The 24,649-nt window shown below is 41.8% G+C and overlaps 1 protein-coding gene across 1 annotated transcript in view; it reads right to left on the bottom strand.

The window, feature by feature from the left end:
• LOC128362374 (NACHT, LRR and PYD domains-containing protein 3-like) overlaps positions 1-24,078 on the bottom strand; it is a 28,760-nt gene extending 4,682 nt beyond the window's left edge. The window contains exons 1-10 of the mRNA XM_053323114.1: positions 23,946-24,078; positions 22,435-22,539; positions 21,895-21,973; positions 21,513-21,741; positions 19,464-21,264; positions 19,180-19,353; positions 18,777-18,950; positions 15,518-15,691; positions 15,147-15,193; positions 14,567-14,711 (exon numbers count right to left, since the gene is read on the bottom strand). Of these exons, the coding sequence (XP_053179089.1) occupies positions 14,567-14,711; positions 15,147-15,193; positions 15,518-15,691; positions 18,777-18,950; positions 19,180-19,353; positions 19,464-21,264; positions 21,513-21,741; positions 21,895-21,973; positions 22,435-22,539; positions 23,946-24,010 (2,993 nt within the window). The 5' untranslated portion in view covers positions 24,011-24,078. The remainder of the gene's footprint in view (positions 1-14,566; positions 14,712-15,146; positions 15,194-15,517; positions 15,692-18,776; positions 18,951-19,179; positions 19,354-19,463; positions 21,265-21,512; positions 21,742-21,894; positions 21,974-22,434; positions 22,540-23,945) is intronic.
• Positions 24,079-24,649: the final 571 nt, after the last annotated feature.

Raw genomic sequence — 24,649 nt, 5'->3', positions numbered from 1 at the left:
ACTAATCACATCAGCAGAGCAGAGCTGGTGACTCGGACTTGCGACTCGTACTCGAGTCGCACTTAAGTCGCACTACACATTGACTTCAGACTCGACTCGGACTCGACCTCAAAAGACTTCAGACTTGACTCGGACTCGAGGCTGGAGACTCGCAAATTACCATTATTTTCATGTTATTTATATTCTCATTATTTATTATCTGTCATTCGTCTTCTCTGTTTGGGAAGTGATCTCTGGCTGTGACTGAGCCCGTCTACGACTGTATACTGGATTAGAAACTCTCTGATTTCAAGACAATGGCGAGTGAAAGAAGCCCAACAGGAGTCCCTTAGATCCGATCACGCAGTCAGCCAACAAACGGACAGCAGTGTGTGTTATCATTTACAACATTACTAACACACAGTTATTTCTTCTTAAGGAAAATATTTGGTTGTTTGTTTTTCAGGAATGTGAAAGAGGTTTTAAAGAACCAGTTTTTCATTTTTAAGTTAGTAAGTCAAATGAGTACAAATTTACTTGCACCATTGTGGGTGTGTTTCTTCATTTATTGTTAAAATGCAAAATATTGTGTGCTGCGTGCCTGTTATCAAAATACATGATATATTTCTTTTATTGTATTTTACAGCATTGTTAAAAAAAACTCTTGTTAAAGAAAAATACAGTTATGAAATTGAATTATTTTTTCCACATCACATTGCTGTAGATTCTAGTGAAACAATCATCAATACTGTCTTATATAGAGGATTTTACAGAGCTTATAGAATTTGAATTTGATTTAGTGTTTGCGAGAGACTTGAAACTTGACTTGGACTCTAAACCAGAGACTTGAGACTTGACTTGGACTCTCCCTCAAAGACTTGAGACTTGACTTGGACTTGCAAAAAATGACTTGTGAACACCTCTGCAGCAGAGACAATCCTACACAGGTTTAATGTTTATCCTCTGAAGGTTATAAATGTTTTGTGTTTGTTATGTACATTGGGATCTACTCTAAAGACTCGGGTAGGGTCGGTGTTATGAGCAATGCTTCAGCCTTCACCTTTTTGGTCAGAAACTGCTTCATTTGTTTAGTTATTTATATTTTTCCCCTTTTGGTTGACAGATGTAAGAAGCTCTTACCTGAGAGTCTTTAGTGAACAGTGTGGACTCTCCAGTCCAGCAGAAAGCTGCTTCACTCCTGAATCCTGCAGGTTGTTGTTACTCAGGTCCAGATCTCTCAGACTAGAGGACTGGGAGCTGAGAACTGTGGACAGAGCTGCACAGCTTCTCTCTGATAGGTTACAGCCACTCAGCCTGGAGACACAATGATGAACAAGACAATAAATAATCTGAGTTAAAATATTTACTCATATAATGTCTTTGGATATGCAGGATATTCTCTTCCCATTACTCGCAACAGAATATGAAACTGAATCAGAAAAAGATAAACTGAAACATTTTCATACCAAAGTGCAGAAATCCTGATGTTTAGTGGCTGTTTAGATTAGAAAAATATCTAATATTAACTGTAAGAAGCTCTTACCTGAGAGTTTTCAGCCCACAGTGTGGACTCTCCAGTCCAGCAGAAAGCGGCTTCACTCCTGAATCCTGCAGGCTGTTGTTACTCAGGTCCAGATCTCTCAGACTAGAGGACTGGGAGCTGAGAACTGAGGACAGAGCTGCACAGCTTCTCTCTGACAGGTTACAGCCACTCAGCCTGGAAAGGAAATATAAAGAAACAGATGACAAGCAAGAAGTTACTTATTTTTTAAAAGACAGAAAAATATTGAAATAATGATGAATAAATCAAACTATCTGTGTACTTACAGAACTGTTTTGGAGGTTTTGACCACTGGCAGCAGCCTCAGAAGAGCCTCCTCTGAAGCAGAGTATTTCTTCAGGTCAAACTCGTCCAGATCTTTTTCTGATGACAGTAAGATGAAGACCAGAGCTGACCACTGAGCAGGAGACAGTTCATCTGTGGAGAGACTTCCTGATCTCAGGTACTGTTGGATCTCCTCCACTAGAGAACGATCATTCAGTTCATTCAGACAGTGGAACAGATTGATGCTTCTCTCTGCAGACACATTCTCACTGAGCTTCTTCTTGATGTACTCGACTGTTTCCTGACTGGTCTGTGAGCTACTTCCTGTCTGTGTCAGCAGACCTCGTAGGAGAGTCTGATTGGTCTGCAGTGAAAGACCCAGGAGGAAGCGGAGGAACAAGTCCAGGTGTCCATTTGGACTCTTTAAGGCCTCGTCCACAGCATTCTGGTAGAAACGTGTCTCTGCAGATTCTTGTTTAGTTTCAGACTTCTGGGATGTTGTTTGTTGTTCTTCCAGCAGATTGACTCCAGACTTGATGAATGTCAGATGGACATGAAGAGCAGCCAGAAACTCCTGAACACTCAGATGGACGAAGCAGAACACCTTGTCCTGGTACAGCCCTCTCTCCTCTTTAAAGACCTCTGTGAACACTCCTGAGTACACTGAGGCTGCTCTGATATCGATGCCACACTCTGTCAGGTCTGATTCATAGAAGATCAGGTTGCCTTTCTGCAGCTGCTCAAAAGCCAGTTTTCCCAGAGACTCAATCATCTTCCTGCTCTCTGGACTCCAGTGTGGATCTGTCTCAGCTCCTCCATCATACTTGATGTTCTTCAGTTTGGACTGAATCACCAGGAAGTGGATGTACATCTCAGTCAAGGTCCTGGGCAGCTCTCCTCCCTCTCTGCTTTTCAACACATCCTCCAGAACTGTAGCAGTGATCCAGCAGAAGACTGGGATGTGGCACATGATGTGGAGGCTTCGTGATGTCTTGATGTGGGAGATGATGGTGCTGGCCTGCTTCTCATCTCTGAATCTCTTCCTGAAGTACTCCTCCTTCTGTGGGTCAGTGAACCCTCTGACCTCTGTCACCATGTCAACACACCAAGGAGGGATCTGATTGGCTGCTGCAGGTCGTGTGGTTATCCAGAGGCGAGCAGAGGGAAGCAGTTTCCCCCTGATGAGGTTTGTCAGTAGCACATCCACTGAGGTGGACTCTGTAACATCAGTCAGGTTCTTATTGTTGTGGAAGTCCAGAGGAAGTCGACACTCATCCAGACCGTCAAAGATGAACACAACCTGGAACTCTTCAAACCTGCAGATTCCTGCTTCTTTGGTTTCAGTAAAGAAGTGATGAACAAGTTCCACCAAGCTGTACTTTTTCTCTTTCACCACATTCAGCTCTCTGAAAGTGAATGGAAATGTGAAGTGTATGTCCTGGTTGGCTTTGTCTTCAGCCCAGTCCAGAGTGAGCTTCTGTGTTAAGACTGTTTTCCCAATGCCAGCCACTCCCTTTGTCATCACTGTTCTGATTGGTTCATCTCTTCCAGGTGAGACTTTAAAGATGTCTTCTTGTCTGATTGTTGTTTCTGGTCTGTCTGGTTTCCTGGATGCTGTTTCAATCTGTCTGACCTCATGTTCATCATTGACCTCTGCAGTCCCTCCCTCTGTGATGTAGAGCGGTGTGTAGATCTGATTCAGAAGGGTTGGGTTTCCTGCTTTAGCGATCCCCTCAAACAGACACTGGAACTTCTTCTCCAGGTTAGACTTGAGTTTACGTTGACACCTGCCAGCAGGAGTTCCTGAATGAACAAACAACATGAAATCAATCAGGTGATTCTATAGTAAATTGGTAGAATACAAACATTAAACTGCAGATGTTTATATTTTCCTCACTATGAAATCTATTCAGCTCATCAGTGGAGGACAAACAGCCTTTGATCTGATGCAGATGTGTGCAGCATATTTACAGCAGAGTTTGAAATATAAACCTCTGCCATGTTGCCTCCATTTCCTCTCCATCATGTTAAATCTGTTAAAATCCTCTTACTGCTCTGCAGATGCTCAGCCAGCTCCTCCTGCTTCATTCTCCTCAGGAAGTGCAGTGTGATCTTCAGAAATGCCTCTCTGCTGCTCCTCCTCTGCTCTTCCTCCTCACCGTCCAACACTTCCTCATCCTCACTCTGACTCTCTAAGCATTCTGGGTAATCTGGACTCAGAAGCTTCTGCATCTTCTTCAGCTCGTTCTTCACAAAAGTGACGATGTTCTCCTCCAGCAGCTGGAACAGAATAATATATGAATGACACAATCAAACTAACATCATGAAGCAAACATCAGATCCATGTTGGACACACTGACAATCCACTGGTCTACAAAGTGCAGCATGGAGATGATTGTGAACACAATAGATGTAAAAGTAGTTGTTGTACATGTACAGACCATAAATATGGAGTCCAGGTGTGTTTGATGCTGCTGGGCAGACTGACCACTGGGAACCTCTGAGCTCTCCTGGTCCACTCTGTGGAGGAATCATGAAGAATGAGCTCACATTATGTCTGTCCACACAGAGACAAACACAAGCTAAAGGTCCATCAAGTGATATTTGGATGTGAACAGAGAATCAGATGACTCCCTGTAGTGGTAAAGCTTTACTAGTCCTGCTGATCCCACTGAGAATCAACAGCTCAGTCTGTTTGTAGCTTTCAGCTCAGAGTCACTTTGGTTTAGTCCCAACAGCTCTCACCAACCCTCCATGAAGCTCTGCCTCCCTCACTGCACACTGCTGAAGGCAGCTACAACCAGTGTGTGGTTGTATGAGACTGGTTGTACTGGGCAGCTCCCAGTGTCAATGTGTCTGACTGTGTGAGTGTGAACGCTGCTCAGGGAACTTTGTCTGAGTCAATAAAGGTTTAAAAACAGGAGACTTGATAAGAGTCTGATGAAAACATCATTATGTTTTTATCTGTTTGAAATTCTCACCTGTGATCATCAGAGTGGCGTCCATCTTTGAAGGTACAAGGATGCTCCATAGACCAATCACTCTTCATAGACACACAGCTGGGTTCAGGTTGGTCCAGCTTCCTCCTGATAGAAACACAAGATACATTCTGCTCAGCACCCAGAACACATTGACACTAAATCTGTCAGTGATTTAATACACCTACTGTACACAACACAGTAGTATCCAGGTAGTTTCATATGAATTCACTGTTAACCTTAAACATGATTAACTGTATGAGTAGAGCTGTATTCAGTGCAGTGTGCAGCACCTGGAGGGGTGAAGCTGACACTCAGCCGAGGACACAAAGACATGAACTCCTTAAATCTCAGCTGGTGGTCAATGAGTGTTGGGTTCTTATTGTCTAAAGCTTCTCCTTCATCTACTGTCTTGGATTGAACCTCATTTGGACGTCTCTTTGGATAAAAGCATCTGCTTAATGAATTCATGTCAATAAAATGTTTGTTTGGTCTTTATTAAAGATGCTGTGATGATGAGCAGCTGTCTGGATAATTCTCTGTTCTGCAGACATTTCTGTTGACAGTCCTTCAGCCTGTTAGTGATACTATTGCTTCTCCTGCAGTTGTTTGATGTGGTTAACACACTGCTTCCTTTAGCTCATCCTGTCACAGACTAATATTAACAGTGTACTCTGAAACTGACAAGAACCCAAGCTGACCACAGCTGCTGGTCTCTGAGAAGGAAACTACCAACTTTTAATGAGCTTACAGGAGCTGAGTGATACTCAGACACATTTTGGGTGGAGGCTCATTTTAATACAGTATAGTGAATAAAAGGTTGTGGGTGTGTTTGTTTTGGGTCAGTCAGCGTGCTCGCTGGGTGGTGAAACCAGTGGCTGCAACATATCTAATAAATATCATAGAATAATGATGCAATCATTAAACACAACCAATGAAGTTTCATCTTTAATTTCCTGATGTTTTAAAGACATTTCTTGTAAACTGTGATGAGGGGCCCCGGCCCTCGTACCCACTCTAACATTCACACTGATCTGCTCTGTCCATCATCACTATAAAATGATCATCAATCAATAGAAATTATAGTTTTAATAAAAACAGCAACAAACTGAAATGATCTAATTACCAACATTATGGATCATTATGGATCAGAAATATCAATAAATGATCCAAATGTCAAATAATTCAACTGAGAACTATTTATCCTGATTGAGGTTTGAACTCATATTGTCCAATAACCTGATTTTAATACTGAGAACTATTTACTTTTAATCAGATGAACGTTGTTGTTTAAAATCAATAATAATATTTGGAGCGGTCGCTCTGAAGGACTCACAGCTGAGTTCAGGTTCAATCACCAACACTTCCCTCCAGGAGAGATTCTGGATTATTGCAGTAAAATGTTTGATTTTGCAGCAGTTTTTCTAAATTATGATCAAATCTGAAAAGTTTGATAAAAACCTTCAATAAAAACAAACTGAGTCAGTTACATTTAATATTTAGTGACAGTTTACCTTGTTGCAGCCGGACGTTGTTCTTTAAAATAAATGAAGCCATCCTTTGACTGATCACTCTTCATAGACACACAGCTGGGTCCAGGTCCAGGTCCAGGTCCAGGTCCAGGTCTTGGAGAGTCTGGTCTGTGCTGCCTCCTTGTTCTTCAACACAACACACACAGAGGTTTGAGTGTGAATAATGATGGTGGAGTGATGTGAGTGGAGAACAGTGATGGACAGTTAGAGATCCTTATCTCACCTCTGAGCTTTGGTCTGGCTGTCATGTTCCCCACACAGAGAGCTTTTAGAGGGAGGGACTCCCTCCTCTCTGTCCTCACTCTGATCCATGCTGCTGAAGTCACATCCACATCAGTCACACACACTTTCTACCTTCATCTGGAGAGGAAACACAGATCATCCTTTACATCATTTCTCCTGTCACATCCTAAATATCAGCTGCTCCTCCTGTGATTGGCTGTTATTCTCTGTTATATATCAGTGTGAATGCAGCCAGACAGCAGTGTGAGGCAGAGAAAGCTGCCATCAGCTGCTGTACTTCTACTATCAGTCCACTAGATGGCGCCATGAAGCTGCAGTGAAGTGAAGAGCAGCACACATGATGCATGGAGGAGGATTTACATTCACTGACAGGCAGAAGGACTGAGAGCGACTACAGAGTCTCTGCACAAAATGACTTTATGCAACAAACAGCAGCAGATTATTTGAGATGAAACAACTGTGATGGAATTTATTTCACCTCAAGCCTTCAATACAACATTTATCATTTCCACATGATCAACATTATTTAATTAACACCTAATATTCACTTTGAATGGGTCTGTAAGTTTCCTGTAAAGGACTCTAATTAAAGTCATTATTTATATGTAACATAGAGGCTGTTATACTCATATTCTTCCAGCTCATTCATTCAAGTGTTTTACTATAAAATTGTTGTTGTTGCATTTGAGTCATTTTCTACTGAAAGCTTGTAATTCAGATGTTTACACTGTTTAATAACTCTTGATAACAGCATCTAGACCTGGAACATGCAAACTAAGATGGTTGATGGTTTCTCAGTGTTTCACTGTGTGCTGTTAGAAAAAAGAATCATCATGACGTTGATGTGAAGAGAAGCTGAACGTTACATTTACATTCATGAGATTTAACACATTTAACTGACAGCTCACTGAGTTCATTGTGTTATAAAATAACTGATAAAATCATTACTGATTAACTTTGACTTCAATAAACATGAATTATAATCTTTCATAAATAACCTGAGTATCAAAGACCAGACTGAAGTCCAGATTGTGTTTAAGGATCTGCTTTTATAGTTTTATGAGTTCATGTTGAACTGAAACACAGTCAGACTGAACAGTGAGGATCAAACAGTATCAACTGTAATGTGAAGTGTTGATACCTTTAAATGTTGGTAACCTGCAGCACCTGATGAAGACACACACACAGGTTCATTATTATTCTGCAGTCTGACAGAAAAACTCATCAGGAAATCAAAAGTGTGTTTCTACATGTAGACTCTGATTTAAAGGCAGCCAGCTGTTATTCTGAGGATTTACTGCTGGATGAACTTTGTGGCATTGAGTCTTTAACAAAGAGCAGAAATCAGTGATGAAGTGATGAGAGTCTTGTTCTGTTCAGGAAGTCAACACAGTAACAAACACAGAGCAGCTTGTTTGTGATGAAGAGGAAACATTAGAGATCCTAATGAAGACAATTCAAAGCAAACAAAGGTCCACTTACTCAACTTCTTCTCATGAAGGTTTTCTCTGTGCAGCTCTCTGCTGTCTGGACCAGGTCTGTTTCATAAAGAGCTTCGTCAGGCTGCTGTCACACTGAGACACTGAACACCAATAAAAGCATAAAGCAGCTCAGAGCTCAAAGATCACAGAGGAAGGCTGTGCTTCTCTGGCCTCAGCTCTGCGGGCCAACCCCTCCCATCTGAGAGAGCTGAACCTGAGATACAATCATCCAGGAGACTCAGGAGAGAAGATCCTGTCTGCTGGACTGGAGGATCCACACTGGAGACTGGACACTCTCAGGTATGGACAGACAATGTGTGATAGAGGAGGAAGAGCTGGAAACATTTTCTCTGTCAGAGCTGATCACAGATCTCAACTGAATCTTTGACTTTTTCTTCTTTCTAACTGAAGTTTCCTGTAAATGTTGAAAGTTAAACCTGATTAGATTCAATCAGGGTTTCAGAAGGATTGGGATAGTGGATTCAGATTGGATCAAAGTGTATGAAAGCCCAACCCCACATTAGAAGAGAATAATAAAACAGTAGACTAGAGCCATGTAACGTCCATGTTAGCATGCTGAAAGAGAACGTGCTGCTCTGACCCCCCCCCCCCCCCCTCCTTTCAGCCTGCAGCCTGCTGGAGTCCGATGGTTGACACCAGGTCTGAGGAAGTGTAAGTCTGCTTTTATTTTTATTCTTTATTTTATTGTGAAAAACAAACAGGAAGCATAAAGTCAACATTCAGACTAACAACCAGAACAGAACGACAAAAACACCACAAAAAATAAAAAGTCATAAAACATTAAATATCTGTGTGTGTTTGTGTGTGTGTCTGTGTGTGTGTGTGTGTCTGTATATGTGTGTGTGTGTGTGTGTGTGTGTGTTCTGTGTGTGTGTGTGTGTGTGTGTCTCTAACCCTAACCTCCACCTGGCAGAAGACACACCATCACAGTCATGTTCAGACCACCAGGGGGCAGTAGTGATTTATAAAAGGAAGAGACGAGGGAAAAGAATGAAGAAGAACAAAAAGCCAAAAATAAATAAGTTATGGAAGAAGATAATAAATATAAAAGTAAATAAGTGAAAAGCACATACACACAAACTCAGTAGTAGTCATAGTGAAGGAATGGGGCTTCATGTGAGAAGAGGGGGGGGGGGGGCATTCAAAATCCCTTTACCATTAGTCACCGTCACATTTCAATAAAAGCTCAAAGTGTAAATATCACAATGAAAGGTTCATGTGGACGTCGTCTGTTATTAAACCAGCTGGGCCCTCAGACTCTAATGAAGAGCCCTTACTCCTCCTCCATTCCTAGAGAGGAGAGGAGGAGGAGTAAGGGAGGAGAGGAGAGGAGAGGAGAGGAGGAGGAGAGGAGAGGAGAGGGGGAGAGGAGGAGAGGAGAGACCAGCTGTGACCTCAGACTCTAATGAAGAGCCCTTACTCCTCCTCCATTCCTAGAGAGGAGAGGAGGAGGAGTAAGGGAGGAGAGGAGAGGAGGAGAGGAGGAGGAGATGAGGAGAGGAGAGGAGAGGAGAGGAGGAGAGGTGGAGAGGAGGAGGAGATGAGGAGAGGAGAGGAGGGAGAGGAGGAGAGGAGGAGAGGAGGAGGAGAGGAGGAGAGGAGAGGAGGAGAGGAGGAGGAGGAGTAAGGGAGGAGAGGAGGAGGAGAGGTGGAGAGGAGAGGAGGAGAGGAGGAGAGGAGGAGAGGAGGAGGAGATGAGGAGAGGAGGAGGAGATGAGGAGAGGAGGAGAGGTGGAGAGGTGGAGAGGAGAGGAGAGGAGAGGAGGAGAGGAGGAGGAGGAGTAAGGGAGGAGAGGAGGAGGAGAGGAGGAGGAGAGGTGGAGAGGAGAGGAGGAGAGGAGGAGGAGAGGAGGAGAGGAGGAGAGGAGAGGAGGAGGAGAGGAGGAGGAGAGGAGAGGAGAGGAGGAGGAGTAAGGGAGGAGAGGAGGAGGAGAGGAGGAGGAGAGGAGGAGAGGAGAGGAGAGGAGAGGAGAGGAGAGGAGAGGAAGAGAGGAGAGAAGGAAGAGAGAAGAGAAGGAGAAGAGAAGGAGGAGAGGAGAGGAGAGGAGAGGAGAGGAGAGGAGAGGAGAGGAGAGAAGAGAAGGAGAAGAGAAGGAGAGGAGAGGAGAGGAGAGAAGAGAAGGAGAAGAGAAGGAGAAGAGAAGGAGAGGAGAGAGGAGAGGAGAGGAGAGGAGTAAGGGAGGAGGAGAGGAGAGGAGAGGAGAGGAGAGGAGTGAGCAGTGAGGAGGTGCTGCCCTCTCATGGTCATATCAGGAGTTGCAGCTGTTTTCCAGTCATAAAAAAGAAAATGGACTCTTAATAATAAGATTAATTAACATTCATAACAGTGATGTTCCTGTCCTTCCTCCCTTCCATCCCTCCTTCTTACTTTCCTTCCTCTCTTCCATCCCTCCTTCTTACTTTCCTTCCTCCCTTCCATCCCTCTTTCTTACTTTCCTTCCTCCCTTCCATCCCTCCTACTTACTTTCCTTCCTCCCTTCCATCCCTCCTTCTTACTTTCCTTCCTCCCTTCCATCCCTCCTTCTTACTTTCCTTCCTCCCTTCCATCCCTCCTTCTTACTTTCCTTCCTCCCTTCCTTCCCTCCTTCTTACTTTCCTTCCTCCCTTCCATCCCTCCTTCTTACTTTCCTTCCTTCCTCATTCTATCTTTCCTTCTCTCCTCCTCAAGTTGTGTTGCCGTACATAACTGTCCAAGAGATAGAAAATAAAGAGATTGAATTCTATTTAACATTTTGGTCGAGTATTGAGCCCCTTTTTATAGAAGTAGTGAACTCGGCCCAAAAGGACCATACGCTGCCTCAAACAATGAACCAAGCAGTCATCTCAGTAATACCAAAACCAGGAAGAGATGGTAATACTCCAGCGGACTGTAGACCTATAAGCTTAATTAATTGTGATAAAAAAATTATTACTAAAGTTATAAATAATAGACTTTCTCATATTTTACCTGGAATCATCACCAGGACCTGTTTGTCATTAATACAATATGCAAAGAAAAATAAAATAGACTTAACACTTATGGCGGTGGATGCAGAAAAGGCCTTTGATAGGTTGGAGAGAGCATATTTATTTAAAGTGCTGGAAGTTTATGGCTTTCCAGAGGAATTTATAAATATGATTAAAACAATCTACAAGTCACCAAAGGCACAAGTATATACAAACGGAAAATCCTCAAACCCTTTTCCACTAAATAGAGGTACAGCCCAGGGAGACCCTTTATCCCCATCTTTATTCGCTCTAGCAATAGAACCATTAGCTCAAAAAATAAGAGACACAGATAAAATAAAAGGTATTACTATTGGAAAGCGTGAGTACAAACTTAGTCTTTATGCAGACGACTTATTACTTTATCTAAATAAGGCTAATACATCCATACCAGAAGTATTAGAAATATTAACAAGTTTTTCAACGTTATCCGGGTATAAAATAAATATTAAAAAAACAGAATTATTAGTAGTAGACAAAAGTATAAATAAATTGGAAAACTGTGATCAATTTAAAGTCCAATCACGAAATATTAAATATTTAGGTTGCTACATCAGCACAGATAAATCACAACTTTATAGAGACAACTTTCTGCCCTTAATTAAAGAATTAAAAAAAGATATTGAAAAGTGGTTATATTTGAAAATAAACATCATTGGTAGAATACATTTGTTTAAGATGATGTGGCTTCCAAGATTTTTATATATATTCCAAACAATTCCTATTATACCACCAAAAGCTTTTTATAAAGAAGTTAATTCAATTCTACTATCCTTTATTTGGTCATAGGTTAAAAAGAAAGCTATTGTATTATCCACGGGAGGAAGGAGGTTTAAATCTGCCTAATTTAGAAAGTTATCACTGTGCAGCGCAGATGTTTTATATTGATCAAATAATAAATAATGCAAACGAAAGCCCATGGATAGATATCGAAAATCATCAGTTAATGCCTGAAAACTATCTAACTACCCTTTTCTCCAATCAAAAATGTACTACTGCAAGCTTTATCATCAACTCTACATTAAATACCTGGAGTAAAATAAAAAAGCAAATAGGACAGGAAATTGAAATGCCAAGACACATAAAGATATGGGATAACCCTTCTATAAGAATTCAAAACGCTAAAATTAGGTGTGGGACCTGGAAGAATTTAGGAATCCAAACAATATCAGATATCACAAACCAAAAATCAATATGCTCATATAAGGAGTTAGAGGATAGATTTGGATTAAGGTACACAGAAAAGTTTAAGTATCTGCAACTGAAAAATTGGATACAGGACAATATAGACCTCAAATATGGAACAACTACAGAAATAGGAGAAATTTTGAAAAAGGAAGGGAATAAAAAGAGAAGATTAATAGGAGCTACATATGATACTCTTATTAAAGCAGAGAGTAATGAAAACTTGTTAGAAAATATATATAATAAATGGAATGTAGACTTGGATATAAAAAATGCAGGGGTAAGATGGAAGGAATGTTTGCGACTTACAAATAAGGTCACTATAAACGAAAATTTAAGGTTAATCCAATACAAAGTAATGACACGAATATATTATACCCGAGATAAAATACACGTATTTGATAGTAAATCTTCAGATAAATGTTTAAAATGTAGCACTCAAAGTGACTCCCTCACCCATGCATTTTGGTACTGTAAGGAAATTCGAGAAATATGGGATAAAACTGAGAAATGGAAGAATCTGCAACCGTGAGTTCGTGCTCACACTAAAGAATTGCATCTTTCAAGATATTGAAAATATGAGATACCCATTGGGGTGGCAAATTATTTTTTCCTCACTGGTTTATGAAAATTTAATTTTGCAAAATTGTAAAAAAAAACAGAGGCGCCATCTTTTCAAAACTGGAAAACTTTAATGAAATATTATTTAAAAATCGAAAGAACAATGTCGGAAGACAGCAATAAAGGAAAACAATTTGATAATGTATGGACTATAATTTATGAGGCTTTATAGAGAGTGGAGGAGCGAGATCGACCAGCTATCAAGGAAAGAAATAGTTTCTGTGATGACCGTTGAGTGTGTTTGTGTGCGTGAATGTAATGTATGTGAATATGTGGGGGGTGGGAGGGTGTAAAAATGGGAGGGGTTAATGGTAAGGATGGGTGGGGGTGAGGTGTAAGGGTGGGTGGGTTGCTGAGGGTATGTATAGGATCTTGTGTGTGAAAGACAATATCCACAGGAATTTAAAAAAAAAGCAAAACCTCTCAAGGATCATCATGAGTGATATCTGTTAAAATGTTGAGACCAATGTACAAAGCACCTGATGGAAAGTTATGGAATAATATGAATGACCATGCTTTGTGTGAGACTTTTGAGTTTGAAAAATAAAGAGATAGAAAATAAAAAGGTTTTCATGTTTGTCGAATTTTTTTAAATCAGCCTTCAGTCAAATAGTAGACTTTACATTGTTATCATGGTGGAATAATGTGTCCTCACATCAATAATCATCTCAAGTAATTCAACATGTCTCTTTATCTTTAAGTGTTCGTGTAGTAAGTGTTTATGTATCAATCCGTCATTTTGCGCTGTTTCGACTGAGTTTCTGAATTCCCGACATCCGCCTTCCAGCAGGCCGCACCCGTTAGTACTTGGAGACGGGGGGCCAGCAGGGGGAGACGGGGGGCCAGCAGGGGGAGACGGGGGGCCAAGGCCAGCAGGGGGAGACGGGGGGCCAGCAGGGGGAGACGGAGGGCCAGCAGGGGGAGACGGGGGGCCAGCAGGGGGGAGACGGGGGGCCAAGGCCAGCAGGGGGAGACGGGGGGCCAAGGCCAGCAGGGGGAGACGGGGGGCCAGCAGGGGGAGACGGGGGGCCAGCAGGGGGAGACGGGGGGTCATAAGGATCAAAGCCACCACCTCCCAACCTCCAAACAGTCCTCTAACAGACTGAGATATCTGCTCTGAGAAAATCAGCTTCTGTTTTACAGCTTTTTAAATGTGGATATATGTGACTGACTAACTAACTGTCAGTCATGTGGAAACCATGTTGGCTTTACAAACTCTATTTACAACCAGTGAGAGATCAGGTTGGTACTAAATAACATGAGAACCTTTCTCTGACAGGAGGAGACTCTCCTTCCTACAAACTACACAGAGAAGCTGAGGAACCAGGATACCAGACTCTAAACCCAGCACACAGAGGTCCAGTGAATGTGGTGTTGAAGGTGTGGAGGTGGATCAGTGTGTCAGAGGAGACTCTGTAGAAGGACAGAGTGCCAGCAGGACAGTCCACATACACTGCTACTCTGTTAGAGACAGAGGAGGAGGAGGAGGAGGAGGAGGAGGAGGAGGAGGAGGAGATGGGTGTTTCTCTCTTATCGTGCCAGACAGAGTAATGACCACCATCAGAGCAGATCAGACTCCAGGACTGATCATTTCTTCCAAACCAACAGTCATCACCGCCTCCTTTCCTGTTGATTCTTCTGTAACTCACTGATATATAAACGTGTCCGCTCCACTCGACCTCCCAGTAACAGCGACCAGTCAGATCATTTCTACACAGCAGCTGATGATAGACATCAAATCTGTCTGGATGATCAGGATATGACTGATCCTTCTCCTTCACACGTGTCACCTTCCTGTTGTTATCAGACAGTTTGAGGAATCTGTGCATTGAGTTTGGATCCAGTTCCAGTTCACAGGCATCTGATGGAGAGAACGAGACACAATACAGCTGATCAGTTTATCATCTGTTTCTAACCACATGTCAGTCGGCCATCTTGGACAGTTATGTACTGTCCAAGATGGCCGACTGACATCTGGTTATTGATCTATCATCTGTTTGATGATGACATCATCTTCAGTAGGACTGACACACACACACACACACACACACAAACAAACACACATACATACACACACACACACACACACACACACACACATACACACACACACATAGTCACACACACACACACACACACACACACACACACACACACAGATATTTAATGTTTTATGACTTTTTATTTTTTGTGGTGTTTTTGTTGTTCTGTTCTGGTTGTTAGTCTGAATGTTGACTTTATGCTTCCTGTTTGTTTTTCACAATAAAATAAAGAATAAAAATAAAAGCACACTTACACTTCCTCAGACCTGGTGTCAACCATCGGACTCCAGCAGGCTGCAGGCTGAAAGGAGGAGGGGGGGGGGGGTCAGAGCAGCACGTTCTCTTTCAGCATGCTAACATGGACGTTACATGGCTCTAGTCTACTGTTTTATTATTCTCTTCTAATGTGGGGTTGGGCTTTCATACACTTTGATCCAATCTGAATCCACTATCCCAATCCTTCTGAAACCCTGATTGAATCTAATCAGGTTTAACTTTCAACATTTACAGGAAACTTCAGTTAGAAAGAAGAAAAAGTCAAAGATTCAGTTGAGATCTGTGATCAGCTCTGACAGAGAAAATGTTTCCAGCTCTTCCTCCTCTATCACACATTGTCTGTCCATACCTGAGAGTGTCCAGTCTCCAGTGTGGATCCTCCAGTCCAGCAGACAGGATCCTCTCTCCTGAGTCTCCTGGATGATTGTAGCTCAGGTCCAGCTCTCTGAGATGGGAGGGGTTGGCACACAGAGCTGAGGCCAGAGAAGCGCAGCCTTCCTCTGTGATCAGACATCCTGACAGGCTGCAAACACACAAAACAACACACATGTCACACAGTGTGAGAGTACTGCTGTGTGCAGTCACATACAACAACAAACTGTCTCCAAACTAACTCACTAAAAGATGAAGTGAATCAGGGAGCTCCAGAAAGTTGAGCATCCAGCCAGATGGGAAGATTCAGCAGCATGTTTTTACCTCGTCATTGTGATCCAAATGTTCAAATCATTCTAATGTGTTTATGAAGAGTGAAGCTTTTGCCAAAAGGAAGAATAAAGACGCACTTTTATCACAGTGCTGTGTCAACTTTTCAGGTTTTTTTAAACTCAGCATAAAACTAGAAAGTGTGTGTGGCATCTTACCAGGAACGACACGATGCTGCAAACCTACACACAAACTAACAGTTTTTTCTATCACTTATTTACACGTCAATGATAAAACGTCAGCGTGTGGATCATTAAGCTTGTTGTTCTAGTTAGTGAACTAACAGCTTCTCACAGTCAGCAGTAGGAGATGAGGAGAGGAGCAGGTTGACCTCAGGTCTCTACACTGAGAGCCTGAAGTAGGAGGAGCAGCTACGGAAGCCTAATGATGCTAAAAGTAAATGCTACTAAACAAACTATTCATACTGTGAGTCTGTAGTTTCAGAGTCGTGTGAAATCATTGAGAATAATATAAAATCAGTGTGACTTGACTCTTGACACTGTAAAATAAGAATAAGTAAAGAACTCATTATTCAGTATTTTAGAGAGTAATGGGTGTGAACTACAGGGGATGCAAGTATGTCCCGATCATTAAATTGCACTTCTGAATCCATAATCATGATGACATTACTCTGTTTGTAAAAGTATTAGGTTATTTAGTATAAAGTAGTAGGCTATTTAACAATGTAGGTAGATATATCAGTCATTTAAATTGACAATTGAAACTATGATATAATGCTAACTTACAATATAAATATTAGCGGCCGAAACTACAAAGCGACTCGTCCACAGCTACTTTTCCACAATATAAACTGACTATTTATTAATAACTTTTATTCATTTAATTGAAATATTGCTTATGGAAGTAATAGTTTAACTCCCTGGCTGATGACATCACCTGGCATAATTCATGTTCAGTCAATTTTGTTTTTATTTCTTTGACGGTGCAACAGCTGAGACAGCGTTCACAGCACGGCTCATTTTTACTCATTCTTTGTCTTTCTCTAAACCTTTAATTCCACTAACACTAAATAATAATCTGTGTTCCTGTTGATCTATCTCTGAGAGCGGGACCTCAGTCTGACCTTAAATGGTATTTTGGGGACGTCATTCATGTTAATTTACTATTCTCTGGAACGCGCGTTCATTTAGAACAGATGGGATTCATCATGTTTACGAAGGTCATTTACGACTGTCTCCTGGTGATACGAGTGTTTGGTGAATCAGACGTGGCACACTCGTAAATTCCACCTCACGAAAAAAGTACGACAGATTTAAGAAGAAAAATACGAACATATTATTGCATCTGGCCTAATGACTCCAATATGTATCATATATGTAAAATTGTGTTAAATGAAAGTGTTAAAATAGTGTAAAAATGTTAATCTACTAAGCCGGACATTAGATGAGAGGACATTGTGTTTAAATTACTACATGTTGAAATAGACACTGAATTAATATTGACTTTGTTAATGAGCCTATGTCAACTATGAATAAAATCAAAGTGAGGTTCAATCATAGCGCAGCAAAATGTGCCTTACTTTCTGAATTATGTTTGTCTTATTTCATTTTTAACTGCTTCCAAATACGTTACACCACTTTTTCACCTGTATGCTACAATTTTAAAAGAGGAATGTTAAGTCAGTGGAGTGGTGCATTAAAACTTAAACACTGACTCAGCAGCAGTTTTCTCCCATGATGCTTCTCTCTCCTTAGCGTCTGCAGCAGTGATACTTTTTGTGAAATATATGTGATATAACTCAACGTAACGTAATATATGTGACGTAACTCTATCTTTTTTTTTCTCGGTAGTAGCAAGTTTTCTTCAGGAAAATGTGAAGTAGAAACACAAAGATGTGTAATTTATGAATCATCAGTATGTGTGATGGGAGAAAGAACATTTTATATTAGAAATAATATAAAATAGGAAGTAAAGAACTCATTATTGTAGTTGCAGTATTCTTAAGGATGTTCAACTGTATCAGGTTAAAATTAATTATCTTTTAGTCATTTTGAGGCTCAAAATAAATAGTTTACATCTATTATCAAGTCAACCATCAGAGACACTTTGAGCATCTACAGACAGCGTCTCATACACACTGAGAGAGCCTGGCGTACTTATAAGGAGAACAGATACGGCTCCAGAGGGAACCGAACACCCACAGCTCTGAAGATGAAGCTCAGATTCATCGAGTGGAACCACTGGTTGGCCAAAAAACACTGTGATGGACCCAACCCTAACCCTTTATAAAAGCATCACTGTGTTACTGAAGGTGTAAAAGTAGGACATAAGCAGGCAAGAAATTAGACTTTCAAAATGTTCAACTAGTATCTTGATTGTTGATTACTGTGGTGTATAAGACAGAAACTAAATGGAAATGATCCTGCAACAGCTCACTTAAATGCCGTGATATGTGAGGTACATTTAGGGGCAATTTCTAAGAACTTTCAAATAATATTATCTGCTAATTATCACATGACTGTTCAATTTACAGACCGGTCCAATGAGATGTTAGAAATCTGTAAACTCATCAGTGGTGTTCAATAATTCAACAACAAAAACAAAAGAAAATAAAAATCTGCATAGAAAGTAATTCTCTGCTGCTGAAGTTTAGAAAGAAATGGTCTGACAAATCACATCAGCAGAGACAATCCTACACAGGTTTAATGTTTATCCTCTGAAGGTTATAAATGTTTGTGTTTGTTATGTACATTGGGATCTACTCTAAAGACTCGGGTAGGGTCGGTGTTATGAGAAAATGCTTCAGCCTTCACCTTTTAGGTCAGAAACTGCTTCATTTGTTTAGTTATTTCACCTTTTGGTTGACATATGAAGAAAACAAGAACGTATGATTATTTACTTTATTATAGGTGTATTCTAAACTAAAAAGGTTGATGAATCCTGACCTGAGAGTCTTCAGTCCACAGTGTGGACTCTCCAGTCCAGCAGAAAGCTGCTTCACTCCTGAATCCTGCAGGTTGTTGTTACTCAGGTCCAGATCTCTCAGACTAGAGGACTGGGAGCTGAGAACTGAGGACAGAGCTGCACAGCTTCTCTCTGACAGGTTACAGTCAGTCAGCCTGGAGACACAATGATGAACAAGACAATAAATAATCTGAGTTAAAATATTTACTCATATAATGTCTTTGGATATGCAGGATATTCTCTTCCCATCACTCGCAACAGAATATGAAACTGAATCAGAAAAAGATAAACTGAAACATTTTCATACCAAAGTGCAGAAATCCTGATGTTTAGTGGCTGTTTAGATTAGAAAAATATCTAATATTAACTGTAAGAAGCTCTTACCTGAGAGTTTCCAATTCACAGTGTGGACTCTCCAGTCCAGCAGAAAGGTTCTTCACTCCTGAATCCTGCAGGTTGTTGTTACTCAGGTCCAGATCTCTCAGACTAGAGGACTGGGAGCTGAGAACTGAGGACAGAGCTGCACAGCTTTTCTCTGACAGGTTACAGCCACTCAGCCTGGAAAGGAAATATAAAGAAACAGATGACAAGCAAGAAGTTACTTATTTTTTAAAAGACAGAAAAATATTGAAATAATGATGAATAAATCAAACTATCTGTGTACTTACAGAACTGTTTTGGAGGCTTTGACCACTGGCAGCAGCCTCAGAAGAGCCTCCTCTGAAGCAGAGTATTTCTTCAGGTCAAACACGTCCAGATCTTTTTCTGATGACAGTAAGATGAAGACCAGAGCTGACCACTGAGCAGGAGACAGTTTATCTGTGGAGAGACTTCCTGATGTCAGGTACTGTTGGATCTCCTCCACTAGAGAACGATCATTCAGTTCATTCAGACAGTGGAACAGATTGATGCTTCTCTCTGCAGACACATTCTCACTCAGCTTCTTCTTGATGTACTCGACTGTTTCCTGACTGGTCTGTGAGCTACTTCCTGTCTGTGTCAGCAGACCTCGTAGGAGAGTCTGATTGGTCTGCAGTGAAAGACCCAGGAGGAAGCGGAGGCACAAGTCCAGGTGTCCATTTGGACTCTTTAAGGCCTCGTCCACAGCACTCTGGTAGAAACATGTTGGTTCAGGTTTGTCTTTAAAGACTTTAGACCACCTGGATGTTGTTTGTTCTTCCAGCAGATTGACTCCAGACTTGATGAATGTCAGATGGACATGAAGAGCAGCCAGAAACTCCTGAACACTCAGATGGACGAAGCAGAACACCTTGTCCTGGTACAGCCCTCTCTCCTCTTTAAAGACCTGTGTGAACACTCCTGAGTACACTGAGGCTGCTCTGATATCGATGCCACACTCTGTCAGGTCTGATTCATAGAAGATCAGGTTGCCTTTCTGCAGCTGCTCAAAAGCCAGTTTTCCCAGAGACTCAATCATCTTCCTGCTCTCTGGACTCCAGTGTGGATCTGTCTCAGCTCCTCCATCATACTTGATGTTCTTCAGTTTGGACTGAATCACCAGGAAGTGGATGTACATCTCAGTCAGGGTCTTGGGCAGCTCTCCTTCCTCTCTCCTTTTCAACACATCCTCCAGAACTGTAGCAGTGATCCAGCAGAAGACTGGGATGTGGCACATGATGTGGAGGCTTCGTGATGTCTTGATGTGGGAGATGATGGTGCTGGCCTGCTCCTCTTCTCTGAATCTCTTCCTGAAGTACTCCTCCTTCTGTGGGTCAGTGAACCCTCTGACCTCTGTCACCATGTCAACACACCAAGGAGGGATCTGATTGGCTGCTGCAGGTCGTGTGGTTATCCAGAGGCGAGCAGAGGGAAGCAGTTTCCCCCTGATGAGGTTTGTCAGCAGCACATCCACTGAGGTGGACTCTGTAACATCAGTCAGGTTCTTATTGTTGTGGAAGTCCAGAGGAAGTCGACACTCATCCAGACCGTCAAAGATGAACACAACCTGGAACTCTTCAAACCTGCAGATTCCTGCTTCTTTGGTTTCAGTAAAGAAGTGATGAACAAGTTCCACCAAGCTGTACTTTTTCTCTTTCACCACATTCAGCTCTCTGAAAGTGAATGGAAATGTGAAGTGTATGTCCTGGTTGGCTTTGTCTTCAGCCCAGTCCAGAGTGAACTTCTGTGTTAAGACTGTTTTCCCAATGCCAGCCACTCCCTTTGTCATCACTGTTCTGATTGGTTCATCTCTTCCAGGTGAGGCTTTAAAGATGTCTTCATGTCTGATTGTTGTTTCTGGTCTGTCTGGTTTCCTGGATGCTGTTTCAATCTGTCTGACCTCATGTTCATCATTGACCTCTGCAGTCCCTCCCTCTGTGATGTAGAGCGGTGTGTAGATCTGATTCAGAAGGGTTGGGTTTCCTGCTTTAGCGATCCCCTCAAACACACACTGGAACTTCTTCTCCAGGTTAGACTTGAGTTTACGTTGACACCTGCCAGCAGGAGTTCCTGAATGAACAAACAACATGAAATCAATCAGGTGATTCTACAGTAAATTGGTAGAATGCAAACATTAAACTGCAGATGTTTATATTTTCCTCACTATGAAATCTATTCAGCTCATCAGTGGAGGACAAACAGCCTCTGATCTGATGCAGATGTGTGCAGCATATTTACAGCAGAGTTTGAAATATAAACCTCTCCCATGTTGCCTCCATTTCCTCTCCATCATGTTAAATCTGTTAAAATCCTCTTACTGCTCTGCAGACACTCAGCCAGCTCCTCCTGCTTCATTCTCCTCAGGAAGTGCAGTGTGATCTTCAGAAATGCGTCTCTGCTTCTCCTCCTCTGCTCTTTCTCCTCACCGTCCAACACTTCCTCATCCTCACTCTGACTCTCTAAGCATTCTGGGTAATCTGGACTCAGAAGCTTCTGCATCTTCTTCAGCTCATTCTTCACAAAAGTGACGATGTTCTCCTCCAGCAGCTGGAACAGAATAATATATGAATGACACAATCAAACTAACATCATGAAGCAAACATCAGATCCATGTTGGACAATCCACTGGTCTACAAAGTGCAGCATGGAGATGATTGTGAACACAATAGATGTAAAAGTAGTTGTTGTACATGTACAGACCATAAATATGGAGTCCAGGTGTGTTTGATGCTGCTGGGCAGACTGACCACTGGGAACCTCTGAGCTCTCCTGGTCCACTCTGTGGAGGAATCATGAAGAATGAGCTCACATTATGTCTGTCCACACAGAGACAAACTCAAGCTAAAGGTCCATCAAGTGATATTTGGATGTGAACAGAGAATCAGATGACTCCCTGTAGTGGTAAAGCTTTACTAGTCCTGCTGATCCCACTGAGAATCAACAGCTCAGTCTGTTTGTAGCTTTCAGCTCAGAGCCACTTTGGTTTAGTCCCAACAGCTCTCACCAACCCTCCATGAAGCTCTGCCTCCCTCACTGCACACTGCTGAAGGCAGCTACAACCAGTGTGTGGTTGTATGAGACTGGTTGTACTGGGCAGCTCCCAGTGTCAATGTGTCTGACTGTGTGAGTGTGAACGCTGCTCAGGGAACTTTGTCTGAGTCAATAAAGGTTTAAAAACAGGAGACTTGATAAGAGTCTGATGAAAACATCATTATGTTTTTATCTGTTTGAAATCCTCACCTGTGATCATCAGAGTGGCGTCCATCTTTGAAGTTAATAGGATGCTCCATAGACCGATCACTGTTCATAGACACACAGCTGGGTTCAGGTTGGTCCAGCTTCCTCCTGATAGAAACACAAGATACATTCTGCTCAGCACCCAGAACACACTGACACTAAATCTGTCAGTGATTTAATACACCTACTGTACACAACACAGTAGTATCCAGGTAGTATCATATGAATTCACTGTTAACCTTAAACATGATTAACTGTATGAGTAGAGCTGTATTCAGTGCAGTGTGCAGCACCTGGAGGGGTGAAGCTGACACTCAGCCGAGGACACAAAGACATGAACTCCTTAAATCTCAGCTGGTGGTAAATGAGTGTTGGGTTCTTATTGTCTAAGGCTTCTCCTTCATCTACTGTCTTGGATTGAACCTCATTTGGACGTCTCTTTGGATAAAAGCGTCTGCCAAATGAATTCATGTCAATAAAATGTTTGTTTGGACTTTATTAAAGATGCTGTGATGATGAGCAGCTGTCTGGATAATTCTCTGTTCTGCAGACATTTCTGTTGACAGTCCTTCAGCCTGTTAGTGATACTATTGCTTCTCCTGCAGTTGTTTGATGTGGTTAACACACTGCTTCCTTTAGCTCATCCTGTCACAGACTAATATTAACAGTGTACTCTGAAACTGACAAGAACCCAAGCTGACCACAGCTGCTGGTCTCTGAGAAGGAAACTACCAACTTTTAATGAGCTTACAGGAGCTGAGTGATACTCAGACACATTTTGGGTGGAGGCTCATTTTAATACAGTATAGTGAATAAAAGGTTGTGGGTGTGTTTGTTTTGGGTCAGTCAGCGTGCTCGCTGGGTGGTGAAACCAGTGGCTGCAACATATCTAATAAATATCATAGAATAATGATGCAATCATTAAACACAACCAATGAAGTTTCATCTTTAATTTCCTGATGTTTTAAAGACATTTCTTGTAAACTGTGATGAGGGGCCCCGGCCCTCGTACCCACTCTAACATTCACACTGATCTGCTCTGTCCATCATCACTAGAAAATGATCATCAATCAATAGAAATGATAGTTTTAATAAAAACAGCAACAAACTGAAATGATCTAATTACCAACATTATGGATCATTATGGATCAGAAATATCAATAAATGATCCAAATGTCAAATAATTCAACTGAGAACTATTTATCCTGATTGAGGTTTGAACTCATATTGTCCAATAACCTGATTTTAATACTGAGAACTATTTACTTTTAATCAGATGAACGTTGTTGTTTAAAATCAATAATAATATTTGGAGCGGTCGCTCTGAAGGACTCACAGCTGAGTTCAGGTTCAATCACCAACACTTCCCTCCAGGACAGATTCTGGATTATTGCAGTAAAATGTTTGATTTTGCAGCAGTTTTTCTAAATTATGATCAAATCTGAAAAGTTTGATAAAAACCTTCAATAAAAACAAACTGAGTCACTTACATTTAATATTTAGTGACAGTTTACCTTTTGGCAGCCGGACGTTGTTCTTTAAAATAAATTAAGTCCTCCTTTGACCGATCACTCTTCATAGACACACAGCTGGGTCCAGGTCCAGGTCCAGGTCCGGGTCCAGGTCCAGGTCCAGGTCCAGGTCCAGGTCCAGCAGAGTCTGGTCTGTGCTGCTTCTCTGTCCTTCAACACAACACACACAGAGCTTTGAGTGTGAATAATGATGGTGGAGTGATGTGAGTGGAGAACAGTGATGGACAGTTAGAGATCCTCATCTCACCTCTGAGCTTTGGTCTGGCTGTCATGTTCCCCCCCACACAGAGAGCTTTTAGAGGGAGGGACTCCCTCCTCTCTGTCCTCACTCTGATCCATGCTGCTGAAGTCACATCCACATCAGTCACACACACTTTCTACCTTCATCTGGAGAGGAAACACAGATCATCCTTTACATCATTTCTCCTGTCACATCCTAAATATCAGCTGCTCCTCCTGTGATTGGCTGTTATTCTCTGTTATATATCAGTGTGAATGCAGCCAGACAGCAGTGTGAGGCAGAGAAAGCTGCCATCAGCTGCTGTACTTCTACTATCAGTCCACTAGATGGCGCCATGAAGCTGCAGTGAAGTGAAGAGCAGCACACATGATGCATGGAGGAGGATTTACATTCACTGACAGGCAGAAGGACTGAGAGCGACTACAGAGTCTCTGCACAAAATGAC

The sequence above is a fragment of the Scomber japonicus genome, chromosome 7, assembly GCF_027409825.1.
Source record: "Scomber japonicus isolate fScoJap1 chromosome 7, fScoJap1.pri, whole genome shotgun sequence".
Lineage (NCBI taxonomy): Eukaryota > Metazoa > Chordata > Actinopteri > Scombriformes > Scombridae > Scomber > Scomber japonicus.
The sequence above is the reverse complement of the archived record's forward strand: the minus strand, read 5'-3'. Positions and strand labels throughout refer to the sequence as shown.